This window comes from Arvicanthis niloticus, chromosome 1 (genome assembly GCF_011762505.2).
Source record: "Arvicanthis niloticus isolate mArvNil1 chromosome 1, mArvNil1.pat.X, whole genome shotgun sequence".
Classification (NCBI taxonomy): domain Eukaryota; kingdom Metazoa; phylum Chordata; class Mammalia; order Rodentia; family Muridae; genus Arvicanthis; species Arvicanthis niloticus.
The window spans coordinates 115,508,891-115,534,322 of NC_047658.1; the positions used below are offsets into that span (position 1 = coordinate 115,508,891).

A 25,432-nucleotide genomic window follows, 5' to 3' on the forward strand; every position below is an offset into this window, starting at 1 on the left:
AACAAGGGGTGATAAGAGCAGCCTTGGAGAGAACTTTGTGATGCCAAGTGGGCCAATGCCTTGGAGTTTCTTAGGATTGGAGTGTCATGCCTGATCCTTCAGGGATGCGGGGAACCCGACAGCTCATTTCGTCCCTGCAGTGGACGGCTGCATTCATCGGGCCGCGGGATCCCTGCTCACGGACGAATGCCGCACCCTGCAGAACTGCGAGACCGGCAAAGCCAAGATCACTTGCGGCTATCGGCTGCCAGCCAAGTGTGAGTACTCGAGAACTGCCCACAGCCACAAGGGGGCGTCTTAACGTCAAGTATAAGGACCTGGCCCCTCTGACACCCCAGATAGCAGATGGCAAGGGGCTGGAGCTGCAGCAGGGAGGAGAGCCAAAGACTGAGAGGGCAATGTCAAGGTCTTCCACCATCTAGCAGTGACATGCGGGTGGGCGGTCACAGGTGTGCTGCAAGGGCGAGGTCCTTCTGATGAGATGGCAGAAGAGACCTATGCTGTCTGACTGAAGCCATTACCCTAGATGTCATCCACACGGTGGGGCCCATCGCTGTGGGCCAACCCACTGCCAGCCAGGCGGCTGAGCTCCGCAACTGCTACTTGAGCAGCCTGGACCTGCTGCTGGAGCACCGGCTGCGCTCGGTGGTAAGAGTCAACTGGCAGCAGGGGCATGGGCAGCAGGGAAGGCACCAAGTGACCAAGTCTCCATGTCGTCTTGCCCTCTCTTCCTTAGGCTTTCCCATGCATCTCTACAGGCGTGTTTGGTGAGTCTGGAAAAGCAAGGCCTGGTGTGGGCAGTGTCTCCTCTCCCCACCTCACCGCAGTCATGGAGGTGGGCAGGGTGGGGCCAGATATGGACTCACCAGACCCTGCCCTCAGGCTACCCCAATGAGGAGGCTTCGGAAATAGTGCTGGCTACGCTGCGGGAATGGCTGGAGCAGCACAAGGACAAGGTGAGACTTGAGAGATCAGTTGGCAGTGAGGCTAGAGCAGGAGTGCCAAGCACTGAGCTGGTGTGGCGGGTTGGTACCTGCCCTCCCCCAGCCTACTCCCTAAGCCAGGCTTGTTTGTTGTGAGACATAAAGGGAAGGAGCAAATGTAGAGCCTGAACCCCTTCTATAAATGGTCCAGTGAATTCTCCTATCTCCTGAGGTGAACAGTGCAACCATGGTAATCGAGACTCTGCAAGGGCAGGCAGGTGCATTTGGGTGAAGCACACTGTACCAGGACTGAGAGGCCGGTGGAGGCCTCACCCAGGCTGAGCAAATCTCCCTGGCACAGGTGGATCGGCTCATCATCTGTGTGTTCCTGGAGAAGGATGAGGGCATTTACCAGGAGCGCCTGCCCCATTATTTCCCAGTAGGTATGTGCCCTTGTTTTCCTCCTGGCCGCCCCAGGTCAGCCTACCCCTCCCCCAATGACCCGGGGCATCTCTCACTGTCCTCTGCCTTCCAGCCTGAGGCTCCCACAGCCCACCCTGAACAGGACTGGTAAGCAGGGCCTGACCCAGTATGGTGTGGCCGCTTTACACTAACCTGGCCCTCTAACACCCGCTCAATCTGCCATTGCTTACCTCCATGCAGTGGGGCGGTGAGGGCAGGGAGGGGCCCAGGGGCTTCCAAAAGTCCTTAATTCCCTTTAACCTTTCTGCTCTGCCCTCAGACCCACCTGGGCCTGTAGGACCTCGTTCCCAGCTCTGAGAGGTCTCAGAAGCCTACAGCTTGTTCCAGCTTGGCCACCATGAGGTTCTGTCCTTTTCCTCAGCCCTGCCTTTCAGAAGCCTCCTAATAAAGCTGTCTGGCTCAGCCCTCACTGTCTGGGTATGGCTGGGTCCCCCGACTCCCTCCTGTGAGGAAGGTGGCCCCTGGTAGGGATGGTGTCTTGGGCACCTTGCTTCAAGAGGCTACGACAGCCCTGGGTGAGCTAGGAGGGTAGATGCATGGGCCAGACAGCAGAGGCAGCAGCAGCACTTCACATTTATTGAGGGCCTGCCCCCAAGGAGCTCACAGCCTGGGCTGAGACCCCACATGTGCGGGGGGAGGAAGGAGAAGGCGAAGAGCAAGTAATGCAGATATGGCCCAAGCAGAGGGGTGCAGAGCAGGCACAGGCAGGGGACTCCGGGGAACAGGTAACAGGGAAGCCCTACTAAGAACATTTCTCTCACACTAGGTCAGCTCCTCCAAGGGCCCAGTGAGGATGCCTGGTTCCTCTACCTACTCTAGGCCAGCTTCTTCCCATAAACTCTCACCCCAGGATTTCTCAATCATGCAGACCCCTGAAGATGGGCAGAGAGTTGTGATCTGGGGCCCTTGCCAGAATAGCAAGTCTGTAAGTGTTGTGAGTACGGGTGGCTTGAGACTTCTGGTCAAGTTCCCAAGGAACTTGAGCAGTTCCCACAGAAACCCTTGGGAGGCTAAGGAAGAAAGGGCAGGCCTATGGGTAGAAAGCACAACTCTAAGAACCAGAAGGGGCCCATGATGGCCTAGTCCCCTCAAACTTCTCTTGGCAGGAATGCTTGGCGGTAGATAGGTAGAAAGCGAGGGGACCCATCCCAGGGAAAGGGACAGCCAGACACACAGCAGCCAGCAGGCAGGTGGGAAGGGCAGCGGAGCAGGGAAACGCACACTCGGGCTCTCCACCAGCGTCCCCTTTAATAAAACATGGAAGGTTCTATGACAGGAAAAGGGAGGAGTGAAATATGACCATTTACAACCAAAAAAAAAAAAAAAAAAAAGAAAGAAATAAGAAAAAAAGGAAAAAAAAAAAAAAAAGAAAGAAAACCCTCTGTACATGTCTAGCGCCTGGCAGGGGAGGCAGGCAGGGCACAGTCAGCCAGCCGGCCCTATTTGTAGAGGATATCGTAGTGTCCAGGTCGGTAGAGAAGGTACACCTTGGGCTCGGAGCCCTCAGGAAAGACGTGTGGGTTGGTGGTGCCGCCCTCACCGCGGTCCATGTATTCCACTTGGATGGACACACTGAGGGCCTGGGCCAGTGCGATGATGTGGATGTGGTCGCTCTCCTTGCACATGGGTTCCACCTCCTGTGGCACAGGGGCAGGTCAGGCCTGTCCCAGAACCCCTCCCCCAGGTCCCACAGCTCACCCTGGCATGCCCCACCCTGACACCAAAGATAACAGGAGAGCCCCAGGGCAGAGTTGGAGAGGAGGTGGCACCTGCTGGCAGAACTCCTTAACAGTCCGGCCACCCTCTATGAAGTGCTCGAAGAACTTGCTCTCCCGCTGCAGGTAGCCTGAGGTGAGCAGTCGCAGGTAGACCACAAGGTAGTCTGAGGTGCTCTGGTCATTGAAGGAGGCCAGCAGGTCAGCTACTGAGGTCTGCTTCTCCACCTGCTCGATAAGGTCCATGAACTGCCCCACCCAGGGACAAAAGGTAAGATGAGGAAGATATGTGACAAGAGGCCACCCTTACCATATCCTGGAGAGCCACCCTTCTTGTTAACCCAGCCTGAGTCAGGTGGGCTCGCTCACCGTATTGTGGAAGTCCTCGATTGTGAACTCAGTGAAGCCCTGGGACACCAGGTCCTCTTTACTCTTGGCAGACACTGCTTTGAACCTGCAGGTGGGAGGAATGGGAAGCCAATATGGATTCCTCAGCCAGCGGAGCAACGCCCTAGCCAGCCTAGTCCTGCCTAGGCAAGGACACCCACCAAGCTCAAAAAGAAGTCCCCAAGCAACCCAACTGATGGCTGGCCTAAGGCCCTGACTTCCTCAGGAGAAGCCCAGAGCATCCTCACCGCTGCAGTTCCTTGCTGTCATCTAGCAGGGCCTCCAAGTGGGAGAAGCCGAATGCTCGATAGAAGCAGTTGCCGTCAGGCCTGGTCTTCCGTATGTATGAGTACTTTTTGTGGAGGTCCTGCAGAGGAACAGCCCAGCTTAACATTCACCAGCCCAGGAAATGGCTCTAACAGCAGGTGGCCACTGAGCAGCTCCAGGTTCCCATCTCCTGGCTTCTGAATGGGGACACCAAGTCACCCACTGGCAAGAGTCCTCCCTGGAGGCTCCTGGATGCTATGCACTTATATGTCAATGGTTGGATGGTCACCAGCTGCTGAGTTATGTGGGTATCACTGGCTAGAGCTTTGCTTAAAAACAGGTGACTAAACCTGTCCTTGACTAATGCAAGGTCTTTAAATGCAAGCAAGACAAAGCAGAGCAACAGGAAAGGTCACACGACCAGCTGCCCTGCTCAGCAGGACTCTCGCCACACAGAGAAGCTCTCCCTACAGTCTGAAGCTAACCCGGCTCCCCAGTACGTTTTCACCTTCTAACCATGCTACCCACTGCAGGGCCATCTCCATCAGCCTTCTCTGCTTCCTCCAAAGGAAGCGCATCCATGACCCTGACTCCTAGTGCTGCTTGGTAAGCAGGCCTCTCACCCACCTGGACAACCCTGGCCCTGGTCACCCCTTGTACTTGCTCCTTCCTCAGATGACTCTCCTCAGACAACTGTCAGTAATGAGAGTCCCTTCCCACTGAGAACATAGCCCTGACATCTCATCTGCCACTAAGCTGCCCCAATATTCACTACCAGCTTCCATCCTTCAGACTCAAGGACAGCTCCCTACCAGTCAGAGACACGTAAGATCCGGGTAGGCCTCCAAATAAAAACAGGAACTCCTGTGGGAGGCTTTTGTCTGGCCAAGATTAAGACCAACCTAGAGCTACTCTATCAGCCCTCCCCAGCCTGGCCTGGGACAGTGGCAGCACCACACTTCATCTCCTTCTCACCTGTCCTCTCCATGCTGAAGGGTAAGGCTCCACCGAAGGACACAGTACCCTTCTTCAAGACACTTGCCAGTTACAGCCCACCCAAACACAGGGCTTCCAGCCTGCCCTATAAACACCAGAGGCCAGACTGTATCTTCACCTCTTAGTCACAGATACAATATTTTCTTTCATTTTGGTTTTGAGACAGGGTCTCAATTTGCAGTTCAGGCTGGCCTTGAACTTGCTGTAATCTTTCCTCAGACTTCTGAGTGCTGAAATTCCAGACCACCAAACCTAGACAGAGCTCCACCTTAGATGCTTCGCCTCTCTCCGCCTCTTCCATGTCTTGAGACATCTCCACTGCTGCAGCTGGTTGCACTAACCTGATCTTCACCCAGGCTTTCAATTACCTCAGAGATGACCCACTTCCACCCGGACACATCCACTAAACAGCAGATCCTGCAGGCTCTTCCTTCAACACACCTAGCACACAAAGTTATCACTACACAGCCTGCTCCTGGGCCATCATGCCTGCTTCATGTTGTACTGCCAAAGCAAAGCCCCTCACTATCCCCTCTTCCTCCACTGTCTCCTGAAACCTATTTTCACCCTGAAGCAACAGTAACCTTACAGCTAAGCTTTCTTCCTGTCTGTATCCTTGAAAGCACCCAGACACTCCCAGGCCAAACTGGCTTTCATGGAAGCCTCAGCCTATCCACATGTCTACTTATTAAACCATCCCAGTCCCACTACCCTTGGACACCCTGCCACTTGACATTTTGTTTCTGTCTGTTCATCAAATACATCTTTCATAGAGGCTCTTGCCCACTACCCCTATTTAAAATGCAAATTCTCAGCCATTCATGGATGCACATGTCTTTAACCCCAGCACTCAGGAGGATCTCTGGAGTTCAAACCAGTCTGCTCTACGTAAGAAAGTCCAGGACAGCCAGGGCTCTGTTATACCAAAAAACCCTGTCTCAAATAAGAAAGAAAGAAAGAAAGAAAGAAAGAAAGAAAGAAAGAAAGAAAGAAAGAAAGAAAGAAAGAAAGAAAGAGAGAGAAAAGAAAGAAAGAAAAGGAAGGAAGGAAGGAAGAGTGGGTGAGGGAGGGAAAGAAGGAAGGAAAATTCAAATTCTCCCTCTCTTTTATTTCCCTCCACAGTATTAACCTCTAACAACCAAATTGTTTGTGTGTGTGTGTGTGTGTGTGTGTGTGTGTGTGTGTGTGTGTGTGTGTGTGTGTGTGTGTGTTAGGGTTAGGACAGGGTTTTGCTATATTTAGCCCAGATTGACCTTGATCCTCCTGCCTCATTTTCTCCGGGATTAAGGACGTGTTGCCCGCCACATACACCTTTGGTTTGTATCTGTCTTGCACTGCCCCTGTAAGCATCAGAGAAGCAGGACTATGTTTCAGTCGCAGTGTATGCAGGACCTCCAGTGCCTGGCGAATGTAACATGACCACTAAGGCTGCTCAGTCCAGCCACTCTGCTAGTGTAAGCTTACTGGGTACATACTGCCAGGCACCCTGTAGAGGGCCCATGCCCACTTCCTCACATCCTCACAAAGTCTACTCCACACAGGAGCCAAGTACATACCCAGCCTGGTTTTGTCATCACCAGCCAGGAAGAACAGGAGGGCTTAAGCACAGTACACAGAAAGGAAGTTTAGGGTGCTGAGGTACCTTGCTTTAAACAGCTCTCTTCAAATATTCAAAGTTTGCTAAATGACTCAGTGATAAGAACCTGAGGATCTCCTGTTGGTTTTACAGGGCAGCTTAGTAGAACAGGTGGCCCTAGATGGGCCATCACCCTACTAACTGGCCACAAGGGAGAGGAAGCGCCTACTGCTTTCTAAGCACTTGCTGGGCACAGCAGCACTCAATTCAACACCTTCCCTAAACTTGCCCCATGGGCTGAAAATAACTCTAGCCAGAGATCCAGCATGGCCTAAGGTCGCACAGCTGGAGAACAAAGTCTCCCTGGCTCAAACATCACATCAGGGCTTTACCTCATCACCGACATTTTGGAGCAAGGGTATAAGCAGGCCAGACTGCAGACAGCTTATCTATGCTGAACATGGGCTACTCAGTGCACACATTTCCCCTCAGGTGCTAAGGACACGACTTAGAAGAGCCTTGCAAACACTGGGCTCATGCGACTACTACACTGGCTGGACCTCAGCCCCACGTAACAGTCTAAGTTTCCATTACCTGCCAACTGCTCAGAGTCAGGGAAGCTCCTGAATTCTGGCTTCTCTGGCAACAGGGGAGTAACTGTGGATACTCACTACCATACTTGGCTATGTTTGAGCTATGATGCCCTCCTAGTTAACCTCTCAGGCAACTGCTCTTGCACTGCCCCTGTAAGGGGGATATCTGCTTGGCCACCTGAAGGACCCAGCTGCAAGCAGAGGATACAAACACCTATGATCTTCGGAGGAAGACTGGAAGTACACCATTTCTTAACCCTTCACACTGTCTACTAAATACTGTTTTCATATCAGGGTTACAGTTCAGCCACCACTGCTCCCAGCCTTTGGGGTGACTGGTGAAGAAGCTTGCCTCAGTTTGAGTGATGCAGCAGGGACACACAGAAGAGGTCTGTCCTCCACAAAGATGCAGTAGACGGATTATAGGACAGGTCTCTGTGACCAATCTACCCATCCCCAACACCAGGAAGTTTGGCCCCTGGCTGGCTACTGAGTTGTCAGTGCCCGCCCAGCCTGCACCTGGGCCCACCTGAGCATCACCTACCTCAACCTTACAGCCACCCTACAGGCAGATGCTTTCACTGTCCCTATTTTACAGATGAGGACACCCAGGGCTCAGAGACACTGAAGGACCTGTCAAGAAGACAGCTGCTGAGTGCAATCTGATGTGAATGGAGGTCTCAGTCCAGAGGCTGTACACTTCAAAAACTAGCAATAGGAGGTGCGTCCCCACCCAACACCCAACCCTCTCAGACATTAGGCCTGACAAGAAGCAGGGCTGAAACAGGCTTCCTCCTGCCCCTCTGGCCAGGATCCCACCTTGATCTTCTGTTGGTAGATGTTGTCATCCTCAGCATACTCCTTGTACAGGACTGACAGTTCCAATCGCTCTGACACCAGAGGATTCTGCACAGCAATCTGCAGGGAAGCAGGAGACTGAGTAACCCATGCCTAACACCTACAAAAGGGGTGCTGGGCGGGTCATCCGGTGGCACAGCAACCCCCATAAAAGAATGAAGTACCTAAAACAGACTTGAGAGGGGAGGCTTCAATGTAGACATTAGGCCTCAGGCCCTGACTATACACCACAAAGCCCTCGGCTACTCCCTCCCCAACCTTCTTCAGCACCTCACCTCTTGCTGAATTCGGTCCTGCTGAGCCATAATGGCTTCATCATAGGCCAGACAGTTAACACCTAGAAAAAGGAGAAAAAAAAGAAGTGCCAACCAAGGGTTTCTGTGGGGTCTGGCTGTCTACGGCAGGTGGCTTTGGCAGAGCAGGCCTGGAATCTGGAGCCCTGTGCCTTACACCCCACTGTGTTTCCTAAGCAAAGTCCTCCCCTCTTTTGAATTCTCATTTCCTTGTCTTTTGGAGAAGGTAGCTGGGTGTGGTGTCATTTGGGAGGCAAGGCAGGAAGACCATAAGTCTGTGTAGCCAATCTCTAAAGAACAAAATAAAAATAAACAAAGGGGCAATTACAGACAAGACCAGGAGACCAGAAGACCAGAGCAGGATCAAGAAGCCTAGGAGTTAGAGATCAGCTCTAGAAATATGGCAAGCCCTTATCTTGGAAGAAAAAAAAATAGGGCCAGGGTTGAGGCCCAGTGGTAAAGATATATCTGTCCTGCAGGTGTGAAGCCCTGACTTCTATTTCTAGCAACCTCAAGAAATCAAATAAATAAATAAATAAATAAATAAATAAATAAATAAAATGACAAAGTAAAGATCATCCCCAAAGCTCTCTTGCAGCTCCAATATTCCTTCCTCCCTGCCTTCTATCAGAACTTTGTAGCATCTTGGGAATGCTCTGGGGAAGTGAGCCTCTGGGAGAAAGCAAGATGAAGGGGCGGAGCCCTAGATGGAATGAGTGCATCCTGTAAGCATGCACTTTTCTGAGACACACCCTTTGTCCTTCTGTGGTCTCATGTAGTGTTCATTTTCCAAATTAAAACAACAACATCAACAAAAAGACAAATAGAGAGAGGTGACTCCATCTTGCCTAAGGTCAAAACCAGTGAAGGGTTATGAGCAAACCCACATTTGTAGAATTCCAGTCTGAACTCTTGGACATGTCACTTGCCACAAAGCCCTCTCCCCTTACCTGTAGAATGGACTAATGCCATCACCTTGCTCCCATCACCAAAATACGCTGGGATTCTGCCAGCAGCAACTACTACCTACCTAAGCACTCTCTAGAGTTATCCATGGATTCCGGACGTTCATTCTGAAAACTCTAAGCAGCTACTGTAGGAGTCAGAAGACACTAATTCTAGTCCTGGATCCTTCTTAGATGTGCCGGAGAACAATTTCTTTCTCCGCATCTGGGTTTCCTAGCCCTCAATCTCTAGTATATAGTGTGGAGTTAGAGATAGAGTAGTAGAGGGTGTGCGTGTATGACTGGCTTTTTCAAATCAATCCTTTGAGGCCTGGTTAGCCCAGGTTCTCAGCTGAGCTTCCCACCATGTCCTAAAACAGGACTGTCCCTCCCACTCGAGACTTACTCAACCCCTAGAGCCCAAGTTCTTGGGATACAAGGAAAAGGTGTGACTGGTTTTTGTTTGTTTTTTAAGGGCCAAGGATCTAGGAAAACAATGCCTAGATCTGCTCAAAGGCAAGAACCAGCTCTAAGGAAAAGAGCCGCCAATGGCATCCAGAACGGCCCACCAGGGACTTCGTCCTTGGAAGCCCGGCTTTACACAACGCCTTTCAGCAGCTCCGGCAAAGGCGGGCAGCTCGGCCCGGGCCTAGGCCGCGGCTTGACTGCGAGGACTCAGGAGGGCTGACTGTGGGAGCCGGCCGAGGCCGCGGGACCGGCGGAGGCGGGGCGGCCCAGGCCCCGCCCCAGGCGTGCGCGAGACGCCGAGCCCCGGCCCTGGCCGCCCCGCCCGGCCGGGGGTCGCCGTGGCCCCGCTTCCATTGTGAGGGGGAGGGGAGAAGCCGCGGTGAAGGGCTCCGTCGCACACTGCGCCCAGTCCCCGGGACCCGGACTCCCCGAGCTCCTCGGGAACGGCCGGCCGAGGCTTGTCCCCGCTAGCCCGGACAGGACATCCTTCCCTCCGTTCGTACCTTCAGAGTCGCTGGGCAGCGACTCCTGCTTCTGCTGCTGAGGTTCCTCCGCCGCCATCTTTAAACAGCGCCGCACTGGTGATCGCTTCCGGGTTATTAATTGCCCTCCTCCCGGAAGGGAGCCCCTCCTTGTGGCCCCTCCTTCGCAACGCCCCTAGCAACAGGCTCCCTTTGGCGGTCGTCTGGACCTGGGCTGCTTCTACTGCTCTGGAGAGCTTGGGGGCTGGAGTCTCTTGGAGAAGCGGATGGACCCAACGCAGGCTTTCACATTTCCACTTTCCCAAAGGTCCTGCGGTGCTAAGGGCCTCCTCGAGTCACTTCTGTTTTCTGTATACTGAAGTTTGAAACGCAGGTTGTGTGACTGAGATAAGGAACAAGATGGAATTAAAGTCGCTAGAAGGTTAATCCCAGCTGGGCGTGCATTCAAGGTACGCGACCGTAGCTGCAGTGCAATGCAGAGCGCGGAGCCACCTCGACAAAGGAAGTAGTGACAACCTCCTGAGGCCCTTCGGAGCCGCGAAATCGCGGGCTCTCCCCTCTCACCACTGAACCTGTTCTCTACAGGCTTTGAAGATTGTTTCCAGCACGGAGAGCATCTTCCCTTGATATCAAAACCAAAAGCCTCAATTTAACTTTGGACTATGTCCTACGTGAGAAAGCAGAGCTATTTAAAGCCATGGACTGAGTCCATAATCAGAACACGTGAAAGGTAGAAACATGAAGGATCAAGGTAATCCTGGAGTTTCGGGCAAGGCTACAAGAGACCCTGTCTCTTGACCAAACCAAACAAAACAAAACCTGAGCCAAAAAGTGGCCGTCCTTAATAATTTTTTGCCGAAGCTACCCATTTTCTTTGGGTTATGTCTCCATTCTGCGAAATGGGCGCTCCCATTTGCAGGCCCTGTGTACCCTGAAAAGCAAACACTAGAGAGTTTGTAGGAGAAGGCATTTACTTTTTGGTAGCCTGGCTATAGCTAGCACTGAGCCACAGAGACACCTTTTACCCTCTAGAGTAGCGGTTCTCTGTCCTGACTAGTCCCAACCCCAGCTCCTATATGGTCTCCTAGTCCAGGTAACAGAGGCCAGGCTGGAAAAGCTCTCTTAAAGATTAAGAAAAATCAAGTACAGACTAGGCATGGTGTCCACCATTAATCCCAGCACTAGGGAGGCAGGTGGATCTCTGAGTAGAGACCAGCCTGGTCTACAGAGTGAGTTCCAGACTCACAGATTACACAGAGAAACCCTGTGTCAAAAAAGAAAAAAAGAAAGAAAAAAGGGGTGGGGGGAGCTAAAAAGAAATCGTGTCCTTTGTCATCAGCTATCATTCTCTTGTTAAAATTTTTATTATTGTGTCAATAGTGTGTGGAAGGCTGTATGTGCCAAGGTGCTTGTGTGAAAGAGCACAATTTTATAAAATCCATTCTCTTCACTTTTATATGGTTTCTGGAGATGGAACAAAGGTTGTTAGGTTTGTGTGGCAACACTTTACCCACCAGCCATCTTGCCAGCCCACCTCTTTTATTTATATATATCTTGAAGATTTATTTGTGTATGTATATATATATCACATGCGTGCCTGGTGCCTGGGGCGGCTAGAAGAGCACGTGGAAGGATAGAGATGGAGTTAACAGTAGTTGTGAGCACTCAACCCAGCAGTTCCATGAGTGCTGATGGACTGTGGTCACAGGAAGAACCTTCTGGAAACCAGAGCCTCAGTTTATAACTTTTAAAAAATATTCTTTTTTTAATTTTACTTTTTAAAAAAAATTGTTTATTTTATATGAGTACTGTCTTGATGCACACCAGAAGAGGGCATCAGATCCATTACAGATGGTTGTGAGCCACCATGTGTTTGCTGGGAATTGAACTCAGGACCTCTGGAAGAGCAGTCAGTGCTCTTAACCACTGAACCACCTCTCCAACTCCACAGATAACTTTTTAAAATATTTTAATTTTTCAAAGTGTGTCTGTGAGTACAGAAACCCATGAAGGTCACAGGCATCGAATCTACTATAGTTTGTGATAACCACAGGAAGTGGGTGCAGGGAACTAAAACCAGGTCCTCCGCAAGATTGGTACATCCTTTCAAGCACTACAGCCATCTCTCCAGCCTTTTATTGTTTTAAACAATAAAGGTCTACTATAGCATTCACTGTTTCCCCACTGGTGGTGAGCACCCAGCAGGCCATGAGTCCAGACGTAGTAAAGATAAGGGATACCTGCTTCTCTGCAGGGCCTTCCCTTTCTGAAAGTTTTAGTCACACTCATTTCTTTCCAGTCTCTCCTGACCCCTTCCAACCTTTCAAGATTTCCTTTTGTATTTAAGCCTTTGTTAAGTTGCTTTATTTACTTAAGAGCTGAGGACCGAACCCAGGGCTTCTTACACACTGAGCTCATGTTACCCGGCTGAATCACATCAACAGTCAGGTTCCTGCTTTCATTTACTTCACATGCCCGGCTTGATTTTCAACCCACTTGCCTCCACTCCTGAGTGCCGCGGTTACAGGTGTGGACAGTCATGCATGGCTTGCTCAGCTCTTGTGGATGCCAGCTCATCTGGTGGTTAGCAGCTGTTCTTACTCCATACCACCTGTCCTGCTCCTTGCTCTACTTCCTGGCTTCTGACTATCCCAAAGCATCCAAACTTCACTTGCAGACCTGCCAATAATCCTGGGCACATCCTCACACGCTGTCCCTGCCTCCCAACTTACAAACTCACAGATGTCCAAAGCCAGTGACAAAGTTGGGCTGGTGGCTCAGATCTGTAGTCCCAACACTCAGGAGGCTGAGGCAGGAGCATTACTGAGTTCTAGGTCAGTCTGGGCTACAAATTAAGTTCTACCCCAGGCAGGATAGCAGTATGAAAGACTTTATCAAAGATTGCCATAGTGGCTGGGAAATAGCTCAGTGTTTGCTGCAAAATTCTGAGGACCTGAGTTTTGATACCCAACACCCACATAAAGCTTAGTGTGACCACATGCACCTGCAGCTCCAGCACTGGATAAGTGGATGTTAGTGGATCTTGGATCTCGTCCTGCCAATCCAGCCAATCCAGCAAGCTTCAGGTCCAATAAGAAACCAGGCCTCAAAAAATAAGGTGAAGAGTGACTGAGGAAAATGTCTGATGAGAGAGAAAGAGAGAGAGAGAGAGAGAGAGAGAGAGAGAGAGAGCCTCCCCCCCCCCCATGGGCTAGAGACATATCCCAATGGGCAAAGTGCTTACATGGCATGTACTAAGCCCTGTTTGGTCTCCATTACCACACAGAAGTTGGGCATAGTACTGTTACCTGCTTCTACTCTGGATGTAGAGACCCAAAAGTAGGTGGTCATCTTCAGCTACATAGGGAGTTTGAAGCCAGGTTGGAATACATGAAACCATGTCTCCAAACAATAAAATAACAGCCAACACAGGTGGAAGGGTAGGTGGGTGACAGCAGGCAAAGGAGCAATATGGCACAGAAGTCCTGCTGCCTGGGAACACAGCCCATCTATGTCCAGAATCAAGGAGCTATGAAACCTCAGCCACAGAGAAGCACCCTCTCCAGGGGAAGAGGCCATGTAAGTGATCAGTACAAAGGGGAAAAGCCTTGGAGGGAAGGCCTTCCTTTCTAGGGCAGACTTGGGAGTTTTGCAGGGCAAGAGCAGGGTCATGTGGGCACCAGAAAAACATGGAGTTGTGCTCTGGAGTCCACCAGGATCTAGGGATGCAGTGAGGACTGCGTAGGCCAGGACTGAAGAGCTGAGCAAAGCTGGACTCAGGAGAAGGTAACTGAGTTGACAGTCACTTTGTGTCACCCAGAGGTCTAGTCAGCTGACACAGCAGTCCTGATGGCCCATGCCCCAAGAACTCAGCTCTGGAGATGAACCCTAAAATCAAAGTACCCTCAGGCTGCGTCCTCTCCAGAGGCTCAGAGGGAACCCATCTCTTTCCATGCTGCTTGGCCAAATCCAGATTCTCGTTGGAGGTCTCCCAATACTTCCCGAAGTAAACTGAGGGCTGATTTCAGCTTCCAGCCTCGGCAATCCTTAGGTACAAAATGATACCCAGCAAGGATGGGTCTGTGCAGGGCGTGTCTGCTGACACCCAGATAACCCAGGATAATCTTACCTCAAGGTCCAGAACCTTAATCACATCTGCAAAATCAATCTCCTTGGCCATTTAAAATTACTTCATGGGCTCTAGGGATAAAAACTGTGACATTATCCTGCCTGTCACATTATCTTTATTTTGCCATGCCAAAAAATGAAACAAGATTGGATGACTTGCTAAGGTCACACAGGAGTCTCCAAACCCTCAGCCCACCCCATTACACACCAGAAAAGACACAAGATATGGCTCAGAGCACAAAGCCTTATTTTGTAGAACACCGTTTAAGGATCCCTGAGTTGGTGAAAGAAAATCAGTGAAAAGCCGAGTGGTGGTGGTGCACACCTTTAATCCCAGCACTTGGGAGGCAGAGGCAGGCGGATTTCTGAGTTCGAGGCCAGCCTGGTCTACAGAGTGAGTTCCAGGATAGCCAGGACTACACAGAGAAACCCTGTCTCGAAAAAACAAAAAAAAAAAAAAAAAAAAAAAGAAAAAAAAAAAAAGAAAGAAAATCAGTGAAAGGTGAGATTCCAGGCCTGTGAGGATGACTCCAACCATGATAAGTGAGTGGGAATCTTGAGTTCTCCTTCAGTCTCCAAGTTGATTGCCCTGCCCACCCCACCCTCTCCTGAGATGTTAAGCCTGCTTACGAGCTCAGACCAGGATCTAGGGACTTACAGCCGCTTGGCTTCCCTCCAGCCTGAACTGACTGAAGACACTTTGGTTTTGAGCAGTTCTGTGACAGGGTGTCTGTCATCTATTTCTTGAGTTCCAAGGGCACAAAAATAGGATAACTAATCCCAAGATAATTAATCCCTGGCAAAGCAGTGATGTTACCATAGAAACTGGAACAAAACTCTTCTAATACTGCATGCACTCTTGCTTCAAGGTAGCCCATGGCTCTAGGATCCAGGTATAATCTATTCCATGGACAGAATAGGTCCATACAGGTAAGCTCTCTTCTGGCAGCAGAGGCCTAGCAAGGAAGCCCCTTGCCACCCGCCTGCCTCCTTCACTTCAAGGTCAAGAAGCTGACTGACATACAGCTCTCTCCCCACTCTGAGAGGAAAGGGTGCCGATATGAAGGAGACAGCTATGAGGCCACTGGGCAAAACACTGCTTCTGAGGTAACCCCTTCATTTTATCTATTCATTTATTTATTTAAAGAGATAGTGTCTTACTATGTAGCTCAGGCTGGTCTGGGAATCAGAATCCTCTAGCCTCCGTGTCCGTCCCAGTGCTGGGTATGTGTCACCACACTGCGCCCTGGAGATCAGCAGTGGCATACCTCCTCCTGGCCAGCATCCCAACCTGTGCCCACCTTGTAGCATTCTCTTCCACTCTGAAAACAGTTTCAGGAGGCTGGTCCACAATTCCTTCAATCTTTTAGACACTAAAGTTGGTTTATGTTCAAGGAAACAGTCCCTCAGGAGGCAGGGAGCCCTTTCCTACCCTTAAGGAAGCATCCCTGGCCTTAGATTGTATAGGCATTACCAAACACCACACAGAAAAGCCAGGAGAGAAGGGGATGGAGGGAGCCAGCTCCCTGAAGCTTCCAGGAAGAGGGCATTAGAAAGCTGTTTTAGGCCTCAACTCTCACAGCTGTTCCAGTCACAAGGCCACAGGGAGGACTGTCCTGGGTCTATCTGCAGGTCAGCCAAGTCATCGAGCAAACCATAAAAGTGACATAAAGCCATTTCACTCTCTGGGGAGCCAGAGTGCTGCTCCTCACAGATCCTGACAGGATTCCAGGTAGGCAGGCATTGCTTTACATGCAACACATGGCTAGAGAATCCAGCTCCAGCTCCTCTTGCCCCTTCCCTTGGCTCCTTCCCAAGGATACTGAGGAGGAAATACAAGGAAGACCACTCAGCTGATAAGCATTTACAGAATGCTAAAGGTAAGAGGCCCTTAATTTGACATAAAGTGGTAGTAGTGCCCAGCATAAAATGCCATGGGTACCACCACACCCTACTTGTCATGGACGTCCACGTCAGGAAAGATGATCAAGGATCCCAGCTACAAAGCTGGTCTTAAAAACGGAGCCCTATGCATGCACACACACACTTACAGGGAACCAACACACTTGGCACAGGCGAAGGAACGGGAAGGGCTAAACATCAAGGTGAGTGTCCACTAACAACTGGTGTCCCCAGAAGCTGAGTCACTCAGCAGACACACCTGACAAACCTTAGACAGCTCTGGAGCCTGTACCAGCCAGATGTTCCTCCGTGGACCCCAACACCATCCTCAGTTTCTGTGTGGAGGCAGAAGCCCAGTGCAGGAAGACATGATGTATTTCTGGAACCAGGTTTAAATAGACTTTATTGTTACAAAGGGGGACCCCACCAAGCAGAACCAATATATGTGGTCCCAGCTGTCAACATGGAGACATCATCGAGAGGTCATGATCGCAGAAGAGCTGACTGGAATTAAGTAACATGATCCCAGGGAAGGCCAGCCAGGAATGCAGGAAACATGATCAAGGTGGGCTGGCAAGCGTGGTCTAGTCAAAGGGTGAGGGGAAGGCAGCTCCCTTCACTCCCGCTTCTTGTAGCTCTCCAGGTGTGACAGGACCCAGCCCGCAGGCAGAAGACAACACACGAAGCAGGAAGTGAGCCCAATGGTGATATCCTACATAAAGCACAAGAAAGAAGGACCCCTCAGGGCAAAGGTTCTGCAGGCACTCCAAGTCTGGTAGTCCTTAAAAACGGGGAAGTTTGAAACAGACTAAGGCAGAAAGTCCGGCAGACCCACACCAAAGAAAGCAACTTGGGCCCAGCATATGAGAGGGAGAGATACGGACGCAGGGAGACTCTAAGGATGGAGGGGACAGTATGCCAAGTCCACTTTCAGCCTTGAAATAAAGGTCGGGGGGGGGGGCAAGCAAGCCAGGTGGTGGTGGCGCACGCCTTTAATCCCAGCACTTGGGAGGCAGAGGCAGGTGGATTTCTGAGTTCGAGGCCAGCCTGGTCTACAGAGTGAGTTCCAGGACAGCCAGGACTACACAGAGAAACCCTGTCTCAAAAAACCAAAAAGACTTATTCATCTGTGGGGGAAGGGGTGCACAGGCAGGAGTCTTACTATGTACCTGAGCCAGGCATGGGCTGGAACTTGAGATTCTCCTGTTCCAGACACCCCAGTCCTGGAACTCAAGTGCCACTATGCTTACTGGTGCGTGTGGGTGCATGGCCTTGTGTGCTGTTTTCAATGTGCTCGTTTGTGAGGTAAGGCCAGAGCTTGATGTCTGGCATCTCACATAAGCAGCTCCTCATCTTTTTTTTTTTTTGAGACAGGTTCTCTTACTAAACCGGAAGCCCACTGTTTTGGCTAGACAAGCTTAACAGTGGGCTCCAGGGAGCTCCCCTGCCTCTCCTACCAGCACTGGGGCTGAAGCCTAGCTGGTTGCTGGTAGCCAAACTCAAATCCTCAAGCTTGTGAGGCGAATACTTTCCTCTTACATAGTTTCTTCTTGTTTTTGCTGTTTTGTCTACAAAGAGACAGGGTTTTTCAGTGTAGCTCTGGCTGTCCTAGGAACTCACTCTGTAGACCAGGCTAGCCTTGAACTCAGAGATCCACAGCCTCTGTAGCATAGGTCCTGGATTATAGGCGTGTGCCACCACTGCCCTGCTGTTTTTTTAATATCTTTTAAAGATGTGTCTTATCTATATTTGTGTGATGTGTGTGTGTGAACACAGATATGTGTTTACATGCTTGCACAAGGCCAGGAGAGGATGTCAGATCCCTTGGAGCTGGAGTTACAAGCACCTGTCTTGTTACATGGGTGCTGAGACCCAAACCCATCTTCATGAGACCACGCACCAAATGGTCTTAAGTGTTGTGCCGTCTCTCCAGCTCCCAGGCTCTTGTTATTACACAGAGACAGGGTCTCATCATGCTGCCCAGCCTAGACTGAATTCCTGAGCTCTGCCTCCATGCCTTGACCTCCCACTAAACGGGAGTAAGAGAGGGCATGACTTGGCTGTCAGTTTCTTCAGTGGCAATGCTTTGGTTCTACCACGAATTCAGTGCCCAGATGTCTGGATTCAGGACCCATTGTCACTTAAAGCATAAGAGCTTCAAGAACGGGAGGGAGGGAGGGGCCCCGGGGTTGAGGTGTAGCTTTTGAGAGAGTGCTGGCCTAACACAAAGTCCTGGGTTTGATCCCCAGCATCACATAAACCAAAGTGGTGGCACATGCCTGTAAACCCAGCACTAAAGGGATTATCCGTTCAAAGTCAAATATGGCCAGCCTGACTACATGAGACCCTGCCTCAATAAATTAATGTCTTAAAAGTGAAAATTGTCCTAATATCTAAATGCTCCCACATTTCTGGGGATCCCAACAACCTGGTGGGTACTCTGCACACCTCCTTAATAATAAAATGTAGCAGTAACAACCACTACGTTGCTGCCAGTTACCAGGCATTCCCTCCTCCGCAAAAAATAAAAAATAAAAAAGGAGGGAGGCCGAGCAGCGAGTAAGCTGGCGGGCTGGCCTGAGGTCCAGGAACTTGGGGAAAATAACTAGGGTTTAGGAGCAGCTGAGCACTTTGCAGACGGCCCAAACCAATGCCGCAGGCTACCCTAGTTCGCCCACTCCCCGCTCCCGGTCGGTCCCGCTCACCAGGACCCCGAGCTGCTCCCGCGGCGGCTTCGAGTGGACCTGAGCCCGCGGCACCATGAGCCGCCGGGCCGAGCCGGTCAGGCTCCTCAGCAGCAGCGGCGTCAGGACAGACATGACGGCACGGAATGACCAAAGCCAAGGACCAGCCGAAGCCCAAGGTCAGGAAGTCAAGATGGCTGCACCAGCCGGAAGTTCCGGCGCTGAAGTTGCCGGACGCCTCAGCCCGGAAGTATTTCGGAAATGACATCAGGACTAGCCCCTCCCCTGTCTGGGCTGCTTTTGGCGCGCTCCTCAAAACAACCAACCGATATCATCCTAGGATGAAACGAGGAGAAATGAGACACCTTTTGTCCCACCTCCACTTTCTTCGAGAGTGACATGCATAGCTATCCAATCACACAGGCTAGAAGTCTGTGGCAGTCTCGGCTCCTCTCTCCTTTCGTGTAACTAGAATCCAGTCTCGGCCAGCACTGCAGTAGTGACTCCAGCTTCCTTGCAGTAGGCCTCTAGTTCTTTTACTTTATGAGTGTTCTGTCTGCATGTGCATCTGTGCTCCACCTGTACGCAGTACACAGAGAGGCCAAAAGAGGGTGTTGGATCCTCTGGAACTGGAGTTACAGGCAATAGTGCGCAGTCATGGGAACTGACCTGAACTCTGCAAGTGCTTTTAGCCGCTGAGCCATCTCTGCAGCCCCGAGATCCCTGTCATTTACTGTTTACCCTCTCAGATACCCACTGCCACATAACTGTTAACTGTTCTCAACTTCTGCTTCTCTCCTGTTGTGTGTGTTAGGATAGTTTTGGTTTAAGGTCTCCAGTAGCCCAGGCTGTCCTAAAACCATGTATATGAGAATGACCTTGAACTCCTGATTTTTCTGCTTCTACTCCTATGTGCCACCATGCCCTGCTCCCTCTCTTCTTTGTCCCGGGCTCCCTTCTGCCTTTATTCTTTCTCTCCGTTCTTTTCCCTCCCTCTTTCCTTCTTGTTTTACTAGACAAATATCTGACCAAGTGGTTTCCCATTGCTTTCTAGACAAGCCCCAGATCCTGGATATTGCCCTCTGTCTGACGTCTCTGTCCTTGCCCCTGGGTCTCTCCTCCACCTCTCCAGGTTTTGGACTTTTCACTCTTCACGTTCTACCCAGAACACCTTTTCCATTGTCCCTCTTTCCATCATGCCCACTTATCACCCTGCCTCCCACATACTGATACAAACGTCTCTCGTCAGCCCCAATGCTGTGCCAGGAACCATTCTAAACAGTGCACTCAACAGGTAGACACGTTTCTTGTCCTTCAGAAGAAAGATATAAAAAGAAGCAAACATTTAAATCTATGAAGAAAAATAAAACTGCAGTATACTGTGGGATGTGACAGTGTACATCTTTAATCCAAGTACTTGGAAGCAAAGGCAAGCAGATCCCTACGAGTCCAAGGCCAACCTGGTCTACAGAGTGACAGCCTGGCCTACGAAGACCCTGTATATAAATAACAATAAAAGGCATCTATTAGGCAATGTCTTTGGATGGCCCTGCCTCAGGAAACTGGCTGACCTTTGTCCCTTTCACATCCTGCAGCAGCGGTGGCTGCAGTAGCCTGTCACAGGGTGGGTCTCTAACAGACACCTTAAGGCAGAGGCTGTCTGGTTACCCACACTGTCTCCCAATGGCCTCACAATCTGTAGACACTTGAATGTATTGCATTCAAGTAGGCAAAAGGCAATGTAGAAAAGAGGGTGGGTGAGCCTTAGGGGGCCCAGCTAAACACTCTCACTGTCTTCCTCATAGCACCATGACGCTAGCTGCTAGAGTCTCTGTGATGTTTCAAAAATAGGGGAAAAGGCTGCTCAGGATGGGCACAGCCAAGAGGCTGCCAAGCAGGATGCCAGAGGAGGCCTGTACCCTGAGGCCACACTTTAACAGCACACCAACTGGAGCAAAGAAGAGTCTATCGTTCAGGAGGGGTTTGTCTGTTTAAACAAGGTCTTATGAGTACAGGCTGACCTTGAACTTCTGATCTTCCTTCCACCATCTCCTGACTGTTGGGATTACATGCCTATACCACCATGCCCAGTTTATGTGGGACTGAGGATCAAACCCGGGGATTCATGCAAAAAATTGGCCAAATGAACTATACAACCCTAGCTCTTTTTTCTTTTTTTGGTTTTTCGAGACAGGGTTTCTCTGTGTAGCCCTGGCTGTCCTGGATCTCACTCTGTAGACCAGGCTGTCCTTGAACTCAGAAATCTGCCTGCCTCTGCCTCCCAAGTGCTGGGATTAAAGGTGTGCGCCACCACTGCCCCGGCTTACAACCCTAGCTCTTGAGTTCAGAGTTTTCACTTGTTTCTTTGTTCAGACATACCGAGTCAAAACTGGGCTCCGTGGCCCAGGCTGCCTTCACACTAGTACTCTCTTCCTGCCCTAATCTCCTGGATGCTGGGATTACAGGAATCCAACTCCAACTTCAGAAGTTCATTTTAGATTCAAGGTCAAAAGCATCAAAGGCTATGGCAAGGGATGGGATCCCGGAGGAGAGACAGGAAGAGCTTTGAAGGGAACCCCAGCTCCTTGGATGAGCTGGTAGGAGAAGTGAAAGGAGGCAAAAGATGTAGGGTGTCTTAGAGGGCAGCTGTCTGTGCCTCCTCCGGATGTGCTCCCTCATCCTAAATAAACCTAGGTCTAGGTCTATCCTCAGTTACTAGGCCCCCCTGCCTTTGCTTTTTCCCTGAGCCCTGACAAACAGCCTTGGATAGATGCTTCTCAATTCCTCACTCCCATCCCTAGGGTCATGGTTGGAGCTGCTATCACTGGGAAGAGGACAGGACAAAAACATCCCTACTGGCTTCTTGGGCTTCTTGGGTTCTAAGAAACAAGGGAATACTTTCTAGGTGTAATGGGCCAGCAAGATGGCTCAATGTGTAAAGAAAGGTGCCTGCTGTCAAGGATAGTGACTTGAATTTGATCTCCAGGACCCACTATCACAAGCTGTCTTCTGACATTTGCATGTGTGCTATGGCATGTATGTGCACACACGGGCACACATACACACACACGAGAGAGAGAGAGAGAGAGAGAGAGAGAGAGAGAGAGAGAGAGAGAGAGAGAGAAAGAGAGAGTCAGACAGAGACAGGAACACAGAGAAACAGAGAGACAGAGACAAAGATCAAAGAAGCCATGAGGAGGGTACATATTTGGAACACATTGTATAAACCAGACCTTGGTAGCATTGGCCTGTGATCCCAGCTACTCAGGTTGCTGAGGAAGAAAGATCACAAGTTCAAGGCTTGCCTGAGCAACTTAAACTATCTTGAAATGAAAATACAAACAAGCCAGGCAGTGGTGGCACATGCCTTTAATCCCAGCACTTGGGAGGCAGAGGCAGGTGGATTTCTGAGTTTGAGGCCAGCCTGGTCTACAGTGTGAGTTCCAGGAAAGCCAGGGCTACACAGAGAAACCTTGTCTCAAAAAAATTTTTTTTCTTTGAATGCTCTAAAAAATTACATTAAAAAATAATAAAAAAATTCTTAAAAAAAAAAAAAAAAAAGGTCAAGCATGATAGCACATACCTTTAATCCCAGCACTTGGGATGAAGAAGCCAGTCTGATTTACAAGCCAGCCAAAACTACATATTAAGACCCTGCTGTAGGGAGGAAAAGCAGTACTAATGGGTGTCGTGAGCACTGCATGGAGGAAGCAGCAGACATGAAAGCATAGCCTGCGGGACACAGTGCCAGCACATGATTGTAGTCCTCACAAATGAGACCAAGCCAGGAAGATTGCCTCAAGTTCTAGAACAGCCTGGACTATTTAACAAGATTGCTCCTTGCCCAAAATTAAGTAAATAGGTGAGTAAACAAATAAATAAATGAATAAATAAATATTAGTGAGATGGCTCAGTAGTTGAAGTATCTGTGTAAAGAAAGGCCCATGTTCAGATTTCAGCATTCACAGAAAAAGGCAGGTAGTGCAAGCATAATCCCATAAGAGTGCACCTCGAAACGAATTAAGAATGATCTTGCCAAGTGTGATGCTGTACACCTTCAATCCCAGCACTTTTTTTTTCTCCAGTAGCAAGTTCTAAACCTGCCTGGGCTACATAGTAAGACGATGCCTCAAGTAATAGATAGTAATCTTAAGTATACCATTTTACCATTGACTGAAGACAAGTAGCTGGGGATAAAGCTCACGTTGATAGAATGACTGCCTAGCATGCACAGCAAAGGCCCTAGTCTCCAGCACTATACAAACTGGACTTGGTAGCAATATAATCCCAGCATTTAGGAGGAGTCAAGAGACTATAGATCATCCTTAGCTATAGATCAAGTTTCCAGTGAAATAGGGATTTTGCATGGGTGTCCCTCACATTTTTTTTGAAATTTTTGTTTTGAGACAAGGTCTCACTATATGCACCCAGCTGGTCTGATATTTGCTATGTGGACTCAGCTGGCATCGTATTTATAACATTTTTTCTGCCTCTGCCACCCAAGTGCCAGGGTGACAGTAATGCATACCACATCAGGTTTTGTCATTGTTGGTTACTGTTTCTGTTTAATACAGGGTCTCACTCTTGCAGCTCTAACTGGCCTGGAACTCACTTTGGTAATCCTCCTGTTTCAGCCTCCCTGAGTGCTGGGATTACAGGTATGAACCATGTCCAGGTATAGAGATCCCTCTGTAGTGATTACTTTTCTAGCTGCAATAAAACACCATGACCAAGGTAAGTTAAGATGTGGATTATTACAGTTTATTGTTCCAGAGGGTTAAAGGCCATGAAGGTGGAGTGGAGGCAGCAGGTAACAGGTATGGTGGCTGGAGCAAGAAGGTGAGAGCTTATCTTGATCTCAAACACGAAGAAAAAAGCCAGAAGTGGGAATGGTGGTGCCTAGCTTTGAAAGTTCAAAGCCTGTCTTCTATGATACAATTCTACCAACAAAGTCACACCTCCAAAACATATCCAAATGGCACCATCAACTGGGGACCAAGCATTCAAACCTGAGCCTATGGGGAACATTCTCATTCAAATCATCACATCCCTGCCAGGCAGTGGTGGCGCACACCTTTAATCCCAGCACTTGGGAGGCAGAGGCAGGCAGATTTCTGAGTTCAAGGACAGCCTGGTCTACAGAGTGAGTTCCAGGACAGCCAGGGCTACACAGAGAAACCCTGTCTCAGAAAAACAACAACAACAACAACAAAACAAGATTTATTTCATGTAGGTGAATACAATCACTGTCTTCAGACACACCAGAAGAGGGCATCCGACCCCATTATGAATGGTTGTGAGCCACGATGTGGTTGCTGGAAATTGAACTCAGGACCTCTGGAAGAGCAGTCAGTGCTCTTAACTGCTGAGCCATCTCTCCAGCCCTCATCTGAACCTTCAAACTTGGCAGTAGTGACTACTGGGTAATGGATGACCCACCCAGTGGGCTCACACCTCACTGACTTCCAGCCAAGTGAAGCTGGCACTGCAGCTGGAGGGACCAAGAAGCATCCCCAGGAGCTATACCACACATGGGGAAGGTGGCAAAATGGGGTGCCAGTGCAGCTCTCCCAGACCTCAGGCTTGTGGAGACAGGTCCTATTGTTTCAGCTCCACTTACCATTCATCCCCAGTCAAGGTGATGTCCTTTCAGAGAAAATCACCTCAGTAGAAGCCAGGTGTGAAGCTGAAGGTACCACTGCACTTGGGTGCTGGAAACAGGACTAGCATGAGTTTGAGGCTAGCTTGGGCTACACAATGAGCGACAAGCCTGACTTAAGTACATAATGTCATTCTTTCCTCGAAAAAACAAAACAAAACCCAAGGACTGGGCTTGTAGTTCAGTGGTAGGGCACTTATACTGAGCATGCTAACAGCCAAGTTCCATTCCCAACACATTCTCACACACACACACACACACACACACGGGGGGGGGTGTTGGGGGGAGGGAGGAAGAACTTTGTCACAGTCTACGGTATGCAGCCAAGCACACTACTACTCTCCCTCTCACAGCTGTGACACTTTCTTCCAGGATTCAAAGACAAGGCGCTGCCCTAGCCACACCCTGGGCAAGCTCCCATCTGGGGAGAAAGGCCTCAGTTGCTAGTGCTCTCACTGAGTATTTCTTTCCCCAGATCCACCAAGGCCCCCACTGACTTGTCTTCTACCTACCACCACACTGACCAAGCAGGTCATGTGGACAGTGACGTTCTCTGTCCACAGGAAGTTCTGAGCTCCAGTTCCTAGGATCACTTTCTGCCTCTGAACCTGTGCCTCGCAGAAGCCCAGCTTGGAGAACAAGCTGTGTAACTGTCCTGCTACAGAAGTCAGTCAGGCCTGACAGGCTTACTCTTCCTTTAGGCCTTTGTACTGAGGAGAGACTTCAGAGTACTCATTGAAACCTTTGATGAGGAATATTCTGACTAACACAGCAAACACAAGGACAAAATTCATCTTTCAACTCATGTAGGGCACTGAATTTATGTCTGGGCACTGATACCCAAAGTCACAGTGATTGGCTCAGAGCCTGCTCCAGGATGCCAAGCAGACAGTATTCTGAACATCCCTTACCTCGCCCAGCACCTTCTGGGAAATGGCACAAATACATACACTTGGGTTCCCTGAGACTTCCTTTGCAGGAAGAGTGTGGGGCCAGAACAGCCTATGCCTCCCAAAGCCAAAGCCTGACACCCACTGCCCATGGCACTCAGCATCTGGACACCAGCCCAGCATC

The 25,432-nt window shown here is 50.1% G+C and overlaps 3 protein-coding genes across 4 annotated transcripts in view; 1 reads left to right on the top strand and 2 right to left on the bottom strand.

Annotated features, from left to right (window-relative positions):
• Macrod1 (mono-ADP ribosylhydrolase 1) overlaps positions 1–1,810 on the top strand; it is a 139,405-nt gene extending 137,595 nt beyond the window's left edge. The window contains exons 5-11 of one of the 2 annotated variants that reach the window (XM_034489920.2): positions 141–257; positions 527–648; positions 737–767; positions 883–956; positions 1,285–1,366; positions 1,459–1,493; positions 1,666–1,810. In XM_034489920.2, coding sequence (XP_034345811.1) covers positions 141–257; positions 527–648; positions 737–767; positions 883–956; positions 1,285–1,366; positions 1,459–1,463 — 431 coding nt within the window. In that variant the 3' untranslated portion in view covers positions 1,464–1,493; positions 1,666–1,810. The remainder of the gene's footprint in view (positions 1–140; positions 258–526; positions 649–736; positions 768–882; positions 957–1,284; positions 1,367–1,458; positions 1,494–1,665) is intronic. The other variant, XM_034489911.2, reaches the window with a different exon arrangement.
• A 149-nt stretch (positions 1,811–1,959) lies between these two features.
• Positions 1,960–10,167, bottom strand: Otub1 (OTU deubiquitinase, ubiquitin aldehyde binding 1). The gene is made up of 7 exons (XM_034489930.2): positions 10,007–10,167; positions 8,074–8,135; positions 7,760–7,858; positions 3,757–3,875; positions 3,491–3,575; positions 3,176–3,370; positions 1,960–3,043 (listed from the first exon to the last, which is right to left on the bottom strand). Exons 1-7 carry the CDS (start codon positions 10,062–10,064, stop codon positions 2,846–2,848), a joined length of 816 nt encoding a protein of 271 aa, XP_034345821.1. The 5' UTR covers positions 10,065–10,167; the 3' UTR covers positions 1,960–2,845.
• Positions 10,168–16,400: 6,233 nt separating this feature from the next.
• Cox8a (cytochrome c oxidase subunit 8A) lies at positions 16,401–18,916 on the bottom strand. Its single transcript, XM_034513145.2, has 2 exons — positions 18,721–18,916; positions 16,401–16,727 (listed from the first exon to the last, which is right to left on the bottom strand). Exons 1-2 carry the CDS (start codon positions 18,832–18,834, stop codon positions 16,632–16,634), a joined length of 210 nt encoding a protein of 69 aa, XP_034369036.1. The 5' UTR covers positions 18,835–18,916; the 3' UTR covers positions 16,401–16,631.
• Positions 18,917–25,432: the final 6,516 nt, after the last annotated feature.

Coding starts and splice junctions, on each gene's coding strand:
- Cox8a (XM_034513145.2), bottom strand. CDS start 18,834: ATGTCTGTCCTGACGCCGCTGCTGCTGAGGAGCCTGACCGGCTCGGCC. Junction 16,728..18,720: donor GGGAGCAGCTCGGGGTCCTG/GTGAGCGGGACC, acceptor TGCTTTATGTAG/GATATCACCATTGGGCTCAC.
- Otub1 (XM_034489930.2), bottom strand. CDS start 10,064: ATGGCGGCGGAGGAACCTCAGCAGCAGAAGCAGGAGTCGCTGCCCAGC. Junction 7,859..8,073: donor AGGACCGAATTCAGCAAGAG/GTGAGGTGCTGA, acceptor GCTTCCCTGCAG/ATTGCTGTGCAGAATCCTCT. Junction 3,371..3,490: donor TCGAGGACTTCCACAATACG/GTGAGCGAGCCC, acceptor TGGGTGGGGCAG/TTCATGGACCTTATCGAGCA.